General features: G+C 46.9%; 1 protein-coding gene across 1 annotated transcript in view; it reads right to left on the reverse strand.

The window, feature by feature from the left end:
* Positions 1–8,753: 8,753 nt before the first annotated feature.
* The window catches only part of Cdh5 (cadherin 5), a 38,137-nt gene continuing 31,984 nt past the window's right edge, over positions 8,754–14,906 (reverse strand). Inside the window, exons 10-12 of the mRNA XM_041650828.1 lie at positions 14,705–14,813; positions 12,387–12,632; positions 8,754–10,799 (exon numbers count right to left, since the gene is read on the reverse strand). Coding sequence (XP_041506762.1) covers positions 10,282–10,799; positions 12,387–12,632; positions 14,705–14,813 — 873 coding nt within the window. The 3' untranslated portion in view covers positions 8,754–10,281. The remainder of the gene's footprint in view (positions 10,800–12,386; positions 12,633–14,704; positions 14,814–14,906) is intronic.

Below are 14,906 nucleotides of genomic sequence, written 5' to 3' on the forward strand. Positions count from 1 at the left end.
TTGAAAATAGATTTTTTTTTTCATACAACATATTCTGGCTATAGTTTCCTCTTCCTTACTCCTCCCAGATTCTCTTACCCATCCAACTCTGTGACTTCTTTCTCTCTCTCTTTAGGAAAAAAAAAAAAAACCCTAAACCAAACCAAAACAAACACCAAGCAAGCCAGAATAGAACAAAACAGAGGAAAAACCTAAAGTAAAAACAAGGAAAAAGCATAAGAAGCCTGTGTGTGCACACACACATATACACATGCACACATACACACTCACACTCACACATATACACATGGACACACCCACTCACACATATACTCAGGCACACACTCACACATATACACATGCACACACACATATACACATGCACACACACATATACACACTCACACATATACACAGGCACACACTCACACATATACACAGGCACACACACCCTCACACGTACACACATATACACAGGCACACTCACACACATGCAACCCCAATAAAAACACAAAGTTGGAAACCATAATTTATAAGTGAAGGATTGTAAAGTAGAATATGCCCAGACAGAGCATTGGGATGTTGCGGGAGGTCCTCATTACTACATTGGGAGACAAAAAAAAATCTTCAAAAATACCACTGAGTTCATTTTGAGTTGGTCATCTACTGCCAGGCATGAGGCCTGCCCTTAAATGTCGTTTATATACCAAATGAGACTTCATTGGAGATAGCTTCTTGGTTAGGGATGGGGGCTCATGTCTACTCGCTCCCCGCACTGTGCTGGGACCCTGTCTGGCTTGGACCTGTGCATGCTGTCACAGTCTCTCTGAGTTCATATGTGCACCAGTCCTATCATGTCTAGAAGATCTTGTTTCTTGGTGTCCTACGTTCCTACTTGCTCTTCTAATCCTTTTGCCTCTACTTCCACAAAGTTCCTTGAGCCCTGGGGGAGAGGTTTGATGATGACATCCCATTTAGAACTGAGGACTCTCATTCTCTGCACATTGGCTGGTTGCGGGTTTCTGTATTTGTTCCCATACACTCCTGGTGGAAGATTCTCTGATGATGGCTGAAAAAAAAAAACTACTGATCTACTGGTATAGCAGAATGTCATTAGTAGTCATTATTGCCAGATCCCTTTAGCAGAACAATAGTGTTTGCTTTTTCCCTAGATCAATGACCTATCTAGCCCTAGGTTCTTGGCTACCCAAGAGTAATGTCAGAATGGGTTCATCTCGTGGAGTGAGTCTTAAATCCAATCAGATACTGATTGATTACTCCTAGAAATTTTGTGCTACCATTGCAACAGCAAATCATATAGGCAGGTCACCACAGAGACGGAAGGGTTTACAGCTGGGTTGGCATTTATGTTTCTCCTCCAGTAGATGCAGACTGCCTTCGGGTACCATAAACACTATTCAGTAAGAGTGCAGGCTCTAGTTGGGCACCAGATCAGCTTCTCTGCATTCAGTGGGATTTATAGGTCTTGTCTTCAGCAATGGGACATTACCATCAGCTTATGGAGGGCAACTTAAAGCCTTGGGAATAGCCTGAGTTGTTTGAGGGTTTCCATGGGGTCTTTTTGGCCAACAACTCAATGAGATGTAATGCCTTCCTGGCTCTGGAGGTTTTACTTGGTGGCAAGAGATACCGAGTTGGGGCTTAGTCTCCTCATTGTTTGGTGACTCCATTTATATTGTTTTCACTTATGAATACACACACTCACACGCACACACACACACACACAGCTACAACATACTCTCACACACTACACACACTCACACACACACTTGTTTTTCTGAGCTAGGGTTTCTCTGTCTAACAGTCCTGGCTGTCCTGGAACTCAATCTGTAGACCAGGCTGGCCTTGAACTCACAGAGATCCGCCTGCCTCTGCCTCCTTAGTTTTGGGATTAAAGGTGTGTGCCACCACCGCCCGACCCATTTATGAATATATTTTAAGAAGTGTCTACTGGAGAAGATTTCCATATGGCCCCTCAGATGACCCTTAGTCTTAGCTGCCCCTCCTCATATTCCCTCCCTCAGCTCCCCCTTTCCTCTCCTTCTCTGTTTAATCCTCCCAATCTAGTCTCCTCGATCCATCTCTCTATAACTATGTATTTTATTTCTCTTCCTCAGGAAATTATCCCCCCATTCCCTTACTTTATACCCAACTTCTGTAATTATATAGACTGTGGTATGCCTACCAAAGGCTTAACAGCCAACACCCACATATTAGTGAATATATAACATATTTCTTATCTCCTTGGGTCTGGGTTACTTCACTCAGGATATTTTTTTTTTCTAGCTTCAACCATTTACTTGCGAATTTCATTGTTTTTTTAAACAGCTGAGTAATACTCCATTGTGTGAATGTACCACATTCTCTTTATTCATTAATTCACTGACAGATTCTAGACTATTTCCAGTTTCTGACTACTGTGAACAGAGCAGCAATAAAAATGGATGAGCAAGTGTCTCTATAGTAGGGTGCAGCGTCTTTTGTGTATGTGTCCTTCACTTGCTTGGTTAGAGTCACCCCAAGATTTTCTGAAGCTGTTGTGAAAGGCATTGCTTCCCTGATTTCTTTCTCAGTCCACTTGTTATTTCTATGCAGAAAGGCTACTTTTGCGTGTGTAATCTTTGTATCCTAATGTTTTGCAGGAAGTATTTAACAGGCGTTGAAGTTTCTGGGGCGTATTTAGAGTCTCTTATGCATACTATCATATTATAGAAGATACTTTGACTTCTTCCTTTCCAATTTGTATGCCCTTGATCTCCTTGTGTTGTCTGATTGCTCTAGTTACGACTTCAAGCATAGGAATGGAGAGAGGGGACATCTTGGTCTTTTTCCTGATTTTAGTGGAAATACTTTGAATTTCTCTCTGTTTAGGTTGCTGTTGGCTGTGGACTTGCTGTAAGTCACCTTTGCTGTGTTGAGGTATGTCCCTTGTACCCCTAGTCTCTCCAGGACTTTTATCATGAAGGGGTGTTGGGTTTTTGTCAATGGCCTTTTTGTGTCTCATGAGATGATCATGTGATTTTGTCTTTCAGCCCGTTCATACGGTGGATCACATGTACTGATTTCCATGTTTGGAACAGCCCAGGATCTCTGGGATAAAGCCTCCTTGATCTTGGTCGATTATCTTTTTGGTGAGTTTTTGGATTCCATTTTGTTGAGATTTTTGCATCTATGTTCATAAGGCAATTTGTCTATATTTTTCTTTTTTTGTTGGGTCTTTATATGGTTTAGGCATCAGGGTAATTGTGGCATGGCCTTGTAAAAAGAATTGGTAACGTTTTTTTCTGTTTCTGTTTTGTGGGATAATTGGGGAAGTATTGGTATTAATATTGGTATTAATTCTTCTTTGAAGGTCTGGTAGAATTCCTCACTGAATCCATCTATCCCTGGGCTTGCTTTTTTTTTTTTGTTTTGGTTGAGAGACTTTTAATTAGTGCTTTTACTTCACTAGGGATTTTGGGTCTGTTTATGTCATTTATCTGGTCATTGAAACTGTATGAAAGTCCCCAACTAAATGTCTTTTTTATATAAAAAATAAATTTCTTAAAAATATTATATAACTGAAAACAATTTTTTTTTTTTTTTCAATAAGAGTTGTCTTGGTCGTGCCTTGCTCCTCATAGCAACAGGATGGTGACTAAGGAAGTTGCTTTCAGGGACTGGAGTATTGTTGTGACTGGCCCGCCCCTTCTGTTTGTTGGAGGAGTGGAGACTTTGGGACTTTGGACTACAAAAGCTGTTGGGCACTGTAAACAGGGATCAGTGGGCCATCCAAGTAGGTGCTTGGAAGACAGCAGGGAGGTGGTTTGAACTGTGGGGGCCTAGCTCGAGAGTTGAAAACTCAGCTACCTGGAAGAGACATAAAATCAGAATCTCAGGTGTTGAAGACAACGTGGAAGATATGGATACCTTGGTTGAGGAAAACGTTAAATCTAAAACATTCAGTCATAAAACATCCACAACATCTGGGGCATAATAGGGATCTCATTCCCAGATGAGGAAATTTGAGTGACTTAGAGGGATTGGAAGCACCTCTGCTGGAGAGGGATTCACTGAGTCACACTCAGAGCTTCTGACTTCTGACGCTCACCAGCTCACCTGGCCTGGGGCCAAGGCCTTTTCCAGACACAGGCTCCTGGAGCTAAAAAGAAAAAAAAAAAAAAGGCCCTGTCAAACCAGGAAGAGTTTGTCACCTCACTAAGCTGTATCCTGCTGGGCCACAGAATGGGCTCTGCTGGCCTAGCTAGATATGACCCGAGCTGTGGTGTGTGGTACCCTAGGCGGCACATTGCCTAATTACCGCCCGGAGCTATGTACCTATAGGTTAGATACACTGTTCAGAGGCCCTTCCTTCCTTAAGTTCTGCAGTTGTATCTGTTTTCTTTGTATAGACTCATATCCTGTGCAGTGCCTCACACGGAAACAAACCCCGTGTTCAGCACAGCTTCCAGGGTAATGTGTTAACCATCACCCCCCCACCCCCACATCTTGACTCATACACATTGTAAGTGAGCTGCACCAGAGTGCGGGTTACACATGAGCATTGCAAAAAAGGCTGGTGCACACACGGGTTTCCCAGACAACGCAGGTGTCTGAGGGAGACTCACCCCAATTGTTTCTTTTATATCCCTGGACAAAGGGGGAACATTAGGCATTTTATCCATCACAGAATTATTTGGGGTGAAGGGTATTGCCTCCTTGGAAAGCCAGCTTTTTCCTCCCATTGGCCCTGAAAATTGCTGGGAATTCAGGGGTAAAGAACTCCAGACAGGAAGAGATTGAAGCCCCACAGATAAAGTTCAAAGAAATTTTCGGAAGTGAACAAGAAGTTGACCCTCCAGAAACAGTTTGTCTGGGGTCCAAAGTATTGACTTCAAAAGCAGTTCAGTAGCAGAGAATAGGGGCTGGCCTGTGATACCAGCACTCAGGAGGGAGGTAGAGGCTGGAGGGTCTGAAATTTGTACCTGGGCTCCTTGGTGAGATCTTGTCTCAAAATAGAATCAAACAGGCAAGGAAAGTTCAGGCATATTCTTTGGGACCAAGATGTCTGTCCATCTGCAGGAAAGAGCCCACTTCTTTGCTGAATGCAAATGGTGTTGAATGGACTCTATCCTTCCAAAACAAAAACAAAGCCCACACAACTTAGTTTACTTTAAAAAATTCCGTTGCATCAGTAGCAAAGTCAGAAAAAATTGCTTTGAAACAAAGTCTTTCAATATTTAAAAACAATGGAGAAAAACTGATCAATTCACGGCTTTGCAGTTACTCGATGAACTAACATGAAAATGTTTCTCTGGTTCTAAGAATGCATGTTGATAATAGAAAACTCAGAAATTGCTTGGAATGCTTGAAATGTCCTAACCTGGGGGTGGATGCTCACCAGGAAAACCATGGGGCCTGAGTATACTTCATTTTGAATTCAATTTAAGTCCACCTCATTGTTTGTAACGGCTGCTGTTTTTCTGTTTTGTTAGATATATTAATTTTATCTTATGTGTATATATATATATATATGCAACATGGTATGTGCCTGATGCTCACGGAGATCAGAAGAAGATGTCAGATCTCCTGGAATTGGAGTGACAGACAGTGGTGAGCTGCCAGGTGGGACCCAAAGCCGGGTCCTCTGAAAGGGCGACGGGTACTTTGAAATGCTGAGCCGTCTCACCAACCTCTGCTCACATGGCTCTAGGCTCCTCTACAGCCTACCTAACCAACCTCTTAGCGCTGAACATCGACTCTGTTTCCAATTTTGCTTTGTAAATGGTGCTGCATGTAGTATCAATACAATATCGATACATTCGGTACATGTCTCTTGGGGCAATCCTCAGAAGGGACATTTGCTGGATGGCTTGGGACTTTGGTTTTGGGAGTCAGAGGCTCCATGAGCCACCTGGAGGACAGCAGGATTTGTAAGGAATTTTGATCTGCAAGGTCATAGAACAAGGACCTGCAAGAACTTGACTATTTCTGGGCCCAGTGAAATCCTCCAGACTCACTTGGAGCGTGTGTATGTGTGTGTGTGTGTGTGTGTGTGTGTGTGTGGCACACTGACACACATTCCCCAAGGGTGGGGGAGGGATGATAGGGTAGATTAGGGTGATGGGGTGCACTGAGAAACACATAAACTCAAGCACATTGGGTTGCTGGAAACTGCAGGAATCCTAACTCTAGGTAGAGCATGGAACCTTTCCAGATGAGAGCCTATCGAGGTTGTTCTGCTAGACCTGGAGTTCATTCTTTTAAATACATCTTCTCTGTCAAAGCAAGGAACTCCCAGGGCCTACCATCTGCACGAGGGTGGCTGAAGTTGGGAATCCTGGTTAGGACCCAGCATTTGTAAATGCAGCGCGCCCCCTAGTGGTAATTTCCTGATTTCCCAATGGCCAGAGCAGCGGTGCTTCCTGGCACAGCCTCCAGCTCCCCGGTAGGAAAGAAGCCAGGACGTAGGCTCTAGCCCCAACTTCTGGCCTCATCGCACTGCCCTTTGGGCCTCACCTTGGTCTTCTGTGAAATGAAGGTCGCGGGGCCATCATGATTTGGTCCCGGAGAGTAGCTAGGCTGAGATGTGGCTCCTCTATACTCAGACTGGAAGTCCAGGGTTGCCTGAGGAGGCAGTTAGCCGACTCCAGAGAGCACTGGGTTTGGATCCTACCATGGCATCCAACAAATCTCGGGCCTCATAGTGGGCCTTTGGCCTTCATAACGGTCACTTGTGACTCAGGGTGAATAGGAACCAAGCAGAGGAGTTGGCTGGAATGGCCAAGAGAGTCGGATCCTGGTGGAGGACTTCAGCCAGAGGAGACTGGGGACTAGGGTGACTTTAGGGAGAGTAGTTCTCCTCCTCCTCTTCATCTTACTCCTCCTCCTTCCTTCTCCTCCTTCTCCTCACTTCTTCCCCTTCTCCCCCCTCCTCCTTCTTTTTCTCTGGGTAACACAGAGATCTGCCTGCCTCTACCTCCCAAGCGCTGGGATTAAAGGTGTGTGCCACCACTGCCTGGCTGGGAGAACTTCTTGGAAAAGAAGGTAGGGACCGATCTCATGGAAGACTGGTTTGGAGCAAAGGCACTATCCTGACAAGTAGGAACACTGCGCCAGAAGAGGTGACATCCACGGGGGCAGCAGAACACAGAGCACCTCTCCTGCGGAAGGAATGAGGTCACCGGCAATCCTGGAAGTAAATGCCAACCTCATAGCAACCAGGAACTAGCTAGTCAAGAGGGACAGATAAAAAGGCTGAATTTTGCTAAGGACGGTGAGCGTTGTGGCGTTGTAACTTGGCTCCCTGAACCTCGGAGCACTGCTTCTGACAGCACCACCTCTGGGAGAATACTGGAAGCTACAGAGAGAACAGCATGGGGGCCATGCCTCTCCAAAGCCTGTTCCCTGGGGACTCACCGAGCTCTCGGGGGGGAGGGGGGGTTCTCTGGACAGTCTCTCTTTCAAAGCCTTGCTCATCTGACATGATTTGAAGAAACTCACGAACAGCTTTCTGCCCTTTGAGCTTGTTAGAGACAGTTCACACCAGCTGTAGCTGTTTAACATGAAAGGTGTCTTGGCCAAAGCCCGCATGGAGCTGACCAATCCTGCACAAGTTGAGGAGGAAATTTTTCTGTAGCAGGTTTTGACAAGCGCAGGCATATTCTTTGGAACTGAGATGCCCCATGTGCTCAGGGCTGTCCATCTGCCCAGGGAAGAGCCTGGTTCTTTGTGGAATGCAAATGGTGTTGAAGCCCCCTGCCCCTAGCCAAGCAGCAGCCCTGACTGCTGCAGACGGGAGGTATGGGGTAGGGCATGCACAGAGCATGGGGGTGGGGCGGGGCTGAGTGACAGAAAGCCAAACTGGATCTCCCTCACCTTCTGTCACAGTTAAATTTCTTTTTAAAAGAGCAGACTTACTTTAATTTTGTGTGCACAGGCACACACACACTTGAGGACAGGTGCTCTCCAAGACCAGAAGAGGGTATCAGGTGCCCTGGAGCTAGAGTAGTTGTGAGCTGCCCAGCATGGATGCTGGAAACAGAATTTGGGTCTTGTGCAAGAATAGTATACCCCTTTAACCAATAAGCCACTTATTTGGGCCCATAATTCACTTTCTTTATGACTCACAGGTCCCCTTGCCCTCTGAGGTCCTCTGATGAGTCTGGTAGCAGGTATATATGTGTATATATGTGTGTGCATGTGACCATGTATGTGTGCATGTGACCATGTGTGTGCATGTGACCATGTATGCGTGCATGTGACCATGTATGCGTGCATGTGACCATGTATGTGTGCATGTGACCATGTGTGTGTGCATGTGACCATGTGTATGCATGTGACCATGTATGTGTGCATGTGACCATGTGTGTGCATGTGACCATGTGTGTGTGCATGTGACCATGTATGTGTGCATGTGACCATGTGTGTGCGCATGTGACCATGTGTGTGCATGTGACCATGTGTGTGCGCATGTGACCATGTGTGTGCATGTGACCATGTATGTGTGCATGTGACCATGTGTGTGTGCATGTGACCATGTATGTGTGCATGTGACCATGTGTGTGTGCATGTGACCATGTATGTGTGCATGTGACCATGTGTGTGCATGTGACCATGTGTGTGTGCATGTGACCATGTGTGTGTGCATGTGACCATGTGTGTGTGCATGTGACCATGTATGTGTGCATGTGACCATGTATGTGTGCATGTGACCACGTGTGTGTGTGCATTTGCATGTATTTTATATGTGCTCGCTCGGCTCTAGACATGGAAGAGTTTCAAGATGTCTTTATTTAGTTATAAAAAGATACAGTACATCTCGTGCACCGGGGTGACTAGTACATACTCACTATCCCTCCTTACAGCAATGACTACAACAGGAAATACAAACTTACAGGAATTGTTTATCCAACTAAAAAAAAAAATACCTGAATTAAAATTGCTAACCTAAATAGCAACTTGCTTATTATGCAAAAACTTTAGTCTACATTTGTGAGAACTAGAAACTAGTAAGTATTATTAGTAAAAAAAAAAATTAAGAAAAACGAATTATTGGTTAAACAAACATTGTGCTATCTACAACCCCCTGCAGAGAGGCCTTGTTGGTGAAGGGATCCACAGTGGAGGATGAGCTGAAGGTACACTTCTCCCTTGCCTGGACCTCTTTGTGTCTGGACGCCCCCTCCTCCAGCTGTGACTTCAGTGGAAAGTTGCTCAAACCCCTCCAAGGGAGAGATGCAGAGATACCACTGGTCCTGGGCAAGCCAGGAGCCTTGCATTCTGCAGGGTGTGCTCGGGCGTCGTTCCCTGAGATGTGGCGACTCGAGGAAAAGGCAAATGGCATGGTGGCTTGTGACACGGTTGTGTTTGAGTCGGGGCACTAGCCAAGCTGTATCTTGGATGCCTTGGAGAGAAAAGCTGATAGCAAGAGAAAAGGGGGTGTAGGCAAGCTGGGCAGGGTTGACTCTCAGGCGGGTGCCTCAGCTTTTCCAGGATCCTTCTGGTGAGTGGGCTGGAGACTCTCCTTGCTCTATGACCTGCCACCCTTGGTCTCCACAGTCCTTCCTGGGTGAATTCACAGTTGCTTCAAATTAAACAAGCCGTTTCCCTGAAGTTGACCGAGTGTATCATTGCTCAGTAAAGCAGTTAATGGGGTTGCAAGCCTGCTGGAACACCTCAGTACCCAAGGTCAGGAGCTGCCAACAGTCTCCTTCCTCCCTGGACGGGCCTGAGAGGGACTGGGGGGGGTGTATTTAGGCACTAGGGAGGTGTCAGGGAGACACACAGTGCTAGGACTCCTGAGAACAGGCATGACGGGTGAGTCACAGCCTCCCTCAGGACCAGGTTTCAGAATTCTGTCCCATAGCTCATGCAATCCAGTCTTCTGCCTTGAGACAGACAGCCCAACCAAGGGCTCAGGGGCCCTTGGGGAAGACTCCTCAAAGGTCAGCATAGGCAGCTTTGCTTGGCGGTTTTGAAGGGACAGGAGAAATCTAGAATAGATTGGAAGTGTGTATTGGGGTTGGGAGGAGGGACAGGACAGAGTGGGAGCCCAGACAGAACCCTGGTCTCATTTTCCCAATATTTGGAGTGGCCATCAACAAAATAAATCTCTGTCGCTGGCTATTTATGGGACCTGGAATTTGCTACTCTGGGGATGGAAAGATCTTTTGTATCCAGCGGCAAGAGATGCTGGGCTGGAGAGTCTGTGCCACTCCTTGGAAATCAGGGAAGGTGATGGCAGGTGTGCCTGATCTAGGCTGCAGTGACTTTGGTCCCCTGGCCCAGAGACTGGCAACCTTAGATAATCATCTCATCGTGGGGATCGGAGCCATACAGCTCTGCCAGCATCTTGAACCTGGGTCCCCAGTCGTTGAGGAAGTCATAGTCGATGTCAGAATCAGAGGAGTTGGTGGTCAAGGAGCTGAGCGACTCTGCGATGGACTCGGAGCCCTCGTAGCCATAGATGTGCAACGTGTCGTAAGGGGGGCCACCGCCGTCATTGTCTGCTTCGTCTTTCTTCACCTCGATCATGGTGGCCATCTCTGAGGGCCCGCCGTGTACTGGGGGCACCATCCGCGGTGGTTTCTGCACCTGAGAGTACACTGCTGGCCGGGCATCCATTGTGGACCGCAGGGGCTTGGTGGCGCCACCGCGCACAGAGTTGAGCACGGACACATCGTAGCTGGTGGTGTCCATCTCACCGCCGCCCTCCTCGTCGTAGGTGACCAGCTGCTCATGAATCTCAAGCGCGCTCTTGCTATGTGCACGCGCCTGCTTCCGGAGCTGCCGCCTCAGGAAGATGAGTAGGGTGATCACTGCCAGTCAGGGAGCCAGAGCAACAGATGTGGGTCAGACAGCGTTCGCGGGTGGGGTGCCCCTTTCCCCCCTTCCCTACAAATTCCTGGGGCCAGCCCAGACTCCCAGGACCACCACCATGATAATCTGTTACATACATAAAGAGAGGATGGCCTGATGAAGTCCTTCCCCATGCCTCAGTTTCCCTGACTGCAAAGTGGATACAATGACTGCTCTGTGACACTAGTTTTAGGGGAAGATGATAATGGGATTCCCGGGGTGACGTCATTTTTTTTAAATTATATTTTTATTTATTTATTATGTATACAATATTCTGTCTGTGTGTATGCCTGCAGACCAGAAGAGGGCACCAGATCCCATTACAGATGGTTGTGAGCCACCATGTGGTTGCTGGGAATTGAACTCAGGACCTTTGGAAGAGCAGGCAATGCTCTTAACCTCTGAGCCATCTCTCCAGCCCCCGACGTCAATTCTTTTATCATCATCATTAATTCTTATGAAAGGGAAGTCTGTCTGTAATGTTTCTGGCACAGAGGGTCCAGGAAATAAATGGACACACACAGTGGGAAGCTCAGAGGCCTGGGACAGTTGCTGTCTGTGCCTCTCAGCATCCTAGTTCGCCAGTATACGCAAGGGCCGGTGCAGCCAGAGAAAGAACTTTCTGGCACGAGCCTTCACCCCTGAACTGAATGTGCTGGAGGAGCCCCACTCGAGGATGGAACTTCCTGGTGCCTCAGGGTGGTGAGGTTAGCTAACAAGGTCAAATCCTTTTCCTGTGCTTCATAAATCCTTGTCTGAGGTCTGGCTCCTGGTAATGCAAAATCTAGGTGAAGCCTACAGTGCCCTGAAAGTGGCAAGTCTCAAAAAACAAAGGGAAAATAAAAGCCAAAAAATCCAAAGCTAGAAGAAGTCTACAAAAACAATGAAATTTCTTGGTGAGATTCCAAGCTAGAAGTCTAAATTATTAAGGAGTTTTAGAAACAGTCAAAGCTGGGAGTGGTGGTACACACCTTTAATCCCAGCATCTGGAAGCAAATGTGAGTGAATTCCAGGCCAGCCTGCTCTCTGTAGAGAATTCCAGGCCAGTCAGGGCTATTCAGTGAGACCTTGTCTCAAAATAAATGAATAAAATAAATAAATAATAGTTTTAATGTAAATCAATGGCCCCAAATGATACCTGGAATATAGTATGCACTCAAAATACATGAATATAGGTAGTGAATAAATGAATGTCAAGTGTATGCTTCCTCCCTCCCTCCCTCCCTCCCTCCCTCCCTCCCTCCCTCTCTCCCTTCTTTGTTTGAAATGGTGGAGATGGAACCTCCTGCTTGACACATGCCCTACCACTGAGCTACACCCCTGTCCCCGGGTTATTTTGAAATGGAGTTAGCTTGATGAACGGTCTTGGGTCTCCTCTCTCCTACCCGCTTAAGCTTAAGCACCAGGTTGTTAGAGTTCTACATCTGTATCTCTGTATCCTTTACAAGGAAGCATAGGGTCCAGGGAGGACTGGCCTGGGACCCTGCCTCTTCTGTGAAGCCTTCTCAGAGTCTCCCCCCCCCCCCCCCGTCCCATGAGACACTGACCTGTGATGGTAAGGATGCAGAGAAAGATGGCTACCAGAGCCTGGATGCTGACGCCCGCCTGGGCAGCCATCTCCTCACAGAAGGTGAACTCGCCGTGTTCATTGCATTTGCACACAGCCACTGTTAGTGTGCTGGTTCCCGTCAGGCTGGGCACCCCGTTGTCTGAGATGAGCACAGGGAGGTAGTGGAACTTGGTGTGCTCCCGATCAAACTGCCCATACTTGACCGTGATATTGGCGGTGTTATCTGGAAACATCAAGACCACAAAGTGAGGTTCTGCCGGGAGCATCGGCCCTCTTGCACCATGGGGAGGGGAAGGGAAAATTGCCTCTTCCTGGGTGATTTCTCCGCCCTCTTGCTCCCAGCCTCATGTGTCAGTCCCTTGAGCATAGGCCTGTCTCTTTGCAGAGGATGCGGTGTGAGCAACTGGAAGAATGGCTTAGTCAGAATATAAAACCCCAAAGGTCTGTTTCTGTGGCCAATGGATGCACCTATCCCCTTCTCCAATCTCATCCTGGTAACGACCTTTTCTCCTGTGCTCAGCTCGTTACTGCATGATTTCAAGCTTCCACACACAATAGGGAGAAGAACGCTTTTTCTTTAGCACTGGGCTAACATCTTTATGCTACCTTGGAATCATTGGGAAGGAGGTTTATGACCATAAACACTAGCCTTGGTTCCCAGTGGCACTAAGTGGCACTGACACTTGCCATTGGGAGAGGGTGGCCCTGGGCATTCTGCAACCAAGAGCCCACTTCCGTGACAAAAGCCCCCAGCCCCAGCGCACAAGAACATCCTCTGGGGAGCTTTTTGAACTTCCTGACTTTCAGATCCCACCTTCCCCTTAAATGTCCATTCCTTGTGCACACACACGTCTGTGCACATGCATGCGTACATATATGCACACACACATGTACATGTGTGCACGCATGCATACACCGCTTCTGCTGTTCAGTGGCTGTGGGCAAAGGACAGACGGTCTGCCTTTTGTAGGTTTCTGGGAGGTTGTAACACCAGTGGACTTACTTAGCCATGCAGGGTGGGCACACACAAGACCAGCCAAAAGCCAAGAATTGAAAATGAAAGCCAATTTCATCTCATTATTCATAATTTACATTACATTTCAGTTTTAAGGCTATTATAACTGTGAGCAATTGACAGGCCACTGACATGTGATGGGATTGAAATGAGAAACTCTGATATGCAGGACATTTATATACAAATGACTCTGAGACCAAGAAGCTTGCCTTCTGTGGTAAATAGGATGTGTGTTTAGGGTGGCTTCTAAATTTTCTATTCTCTTGTAGGACCCCTGTTCTACTTAGTTCATTTGAGGTATATATATTTGGAATGGGGTAACAGGTATCTTTGAAGTGCTACTTTCTGAATGTTGGATTGTGTCCTTAAGTGTCAATGAGCGTCAGCATAGCATGGCTGCCTTCATCTTAGGTCGGCTGTGCTATTCACCTTGCTTGATCCCTTGTACCTGCCCCTTGCTCCCAGGGACCCTCTTCCCTAGTCTTCCCCAAAGATGACGATGGGCTGTTTTAGTTAGGGGCTCTCATGGTATCATCAGCCAAGGACAGGAAGATTTCCTCCCATGTTTGGGCGAACAGTTGGTATATTCACACCCAAGGGTGTCTATCTTTCTTAGGGTGTTGCAGAGGCTGTAGAAACTCAGGCCCTGTCAGATGGAATTAAATCATCTCAGGATCATCACTCTAATACATACATTTTCACCAGAGCTTGGACTGGGCACTACTGACCTCACAAGACTCTCTGGGCTTTGATTGGCTGAACAGATGTGCAATGATATGCTGTGATTGGTAAACCAGATCCAGTTCAGGGACTGCTTTATGGTAGCTACCCAGGCTGACTGAACTGCAACAAAACCCATTGCATTGTTGGGGTTCATGACTTCCAAAATTTCAGATTGGACTCTTTGGAATGAGATGGAAATTTGTAGTGTTGTTGTAGCTAAGATCCCAGAGTTAGAAGGGGCCTTTTGATACTTGGACTGGGCTGGCTGCCTGCATCCCTGGATCCATCTTGTGTTCCTTTACAGTGAAGCCTCTTCAGGATAATGTTAACCCTACAGACTCTGTTCCTATGAAGCCTGGCCAGCTGGCTTTGACCATAGCATTGACCAACTGTACAATACATATGGTAAGAGTCATATAAAATAACCCATAACTTGAAAGACCCTATGGAGACCTGTCACCCCATGTTGGTTGGTCTAGTCCTCGATCCTAGTGCTTCAACACTCTTAACTGACACTCCTGACCTTCTAAGAGCCAACTGATTGTTCCAATGCTCACCATGGTTGTTTATAAGAGTGAAGTTGCTGTCCTCGGTCTTCAGGGCGAACTTGAACTTGGTGTTTGGTGGCGTCACATCCTTGTCTGTTGCGGAGATCTGTACCACCAGCTGGATGTGAGAGATGGGCAATGACATGATCAGTGTGGTTTGGGGGTGGCTCAAGGATGGATTTAGACATGACCATGGCTGCCTGCCACCTGC

This window comes from Microtus oregoni, unplaced genomic scaffold (genome assembly GCF_018167655.1).
Source record: "Microtus oregoni isolate MIOR12 unplaced genomic scaffold, Mior012 000004F_ref0000308, whole genome shotgun sequence".
Lineage (NCBI taxonomy): Eukaryota > Metazoa > Chordata > Mammalia > Rodentia > Cricetidae > Microtus > Microtus oregoni.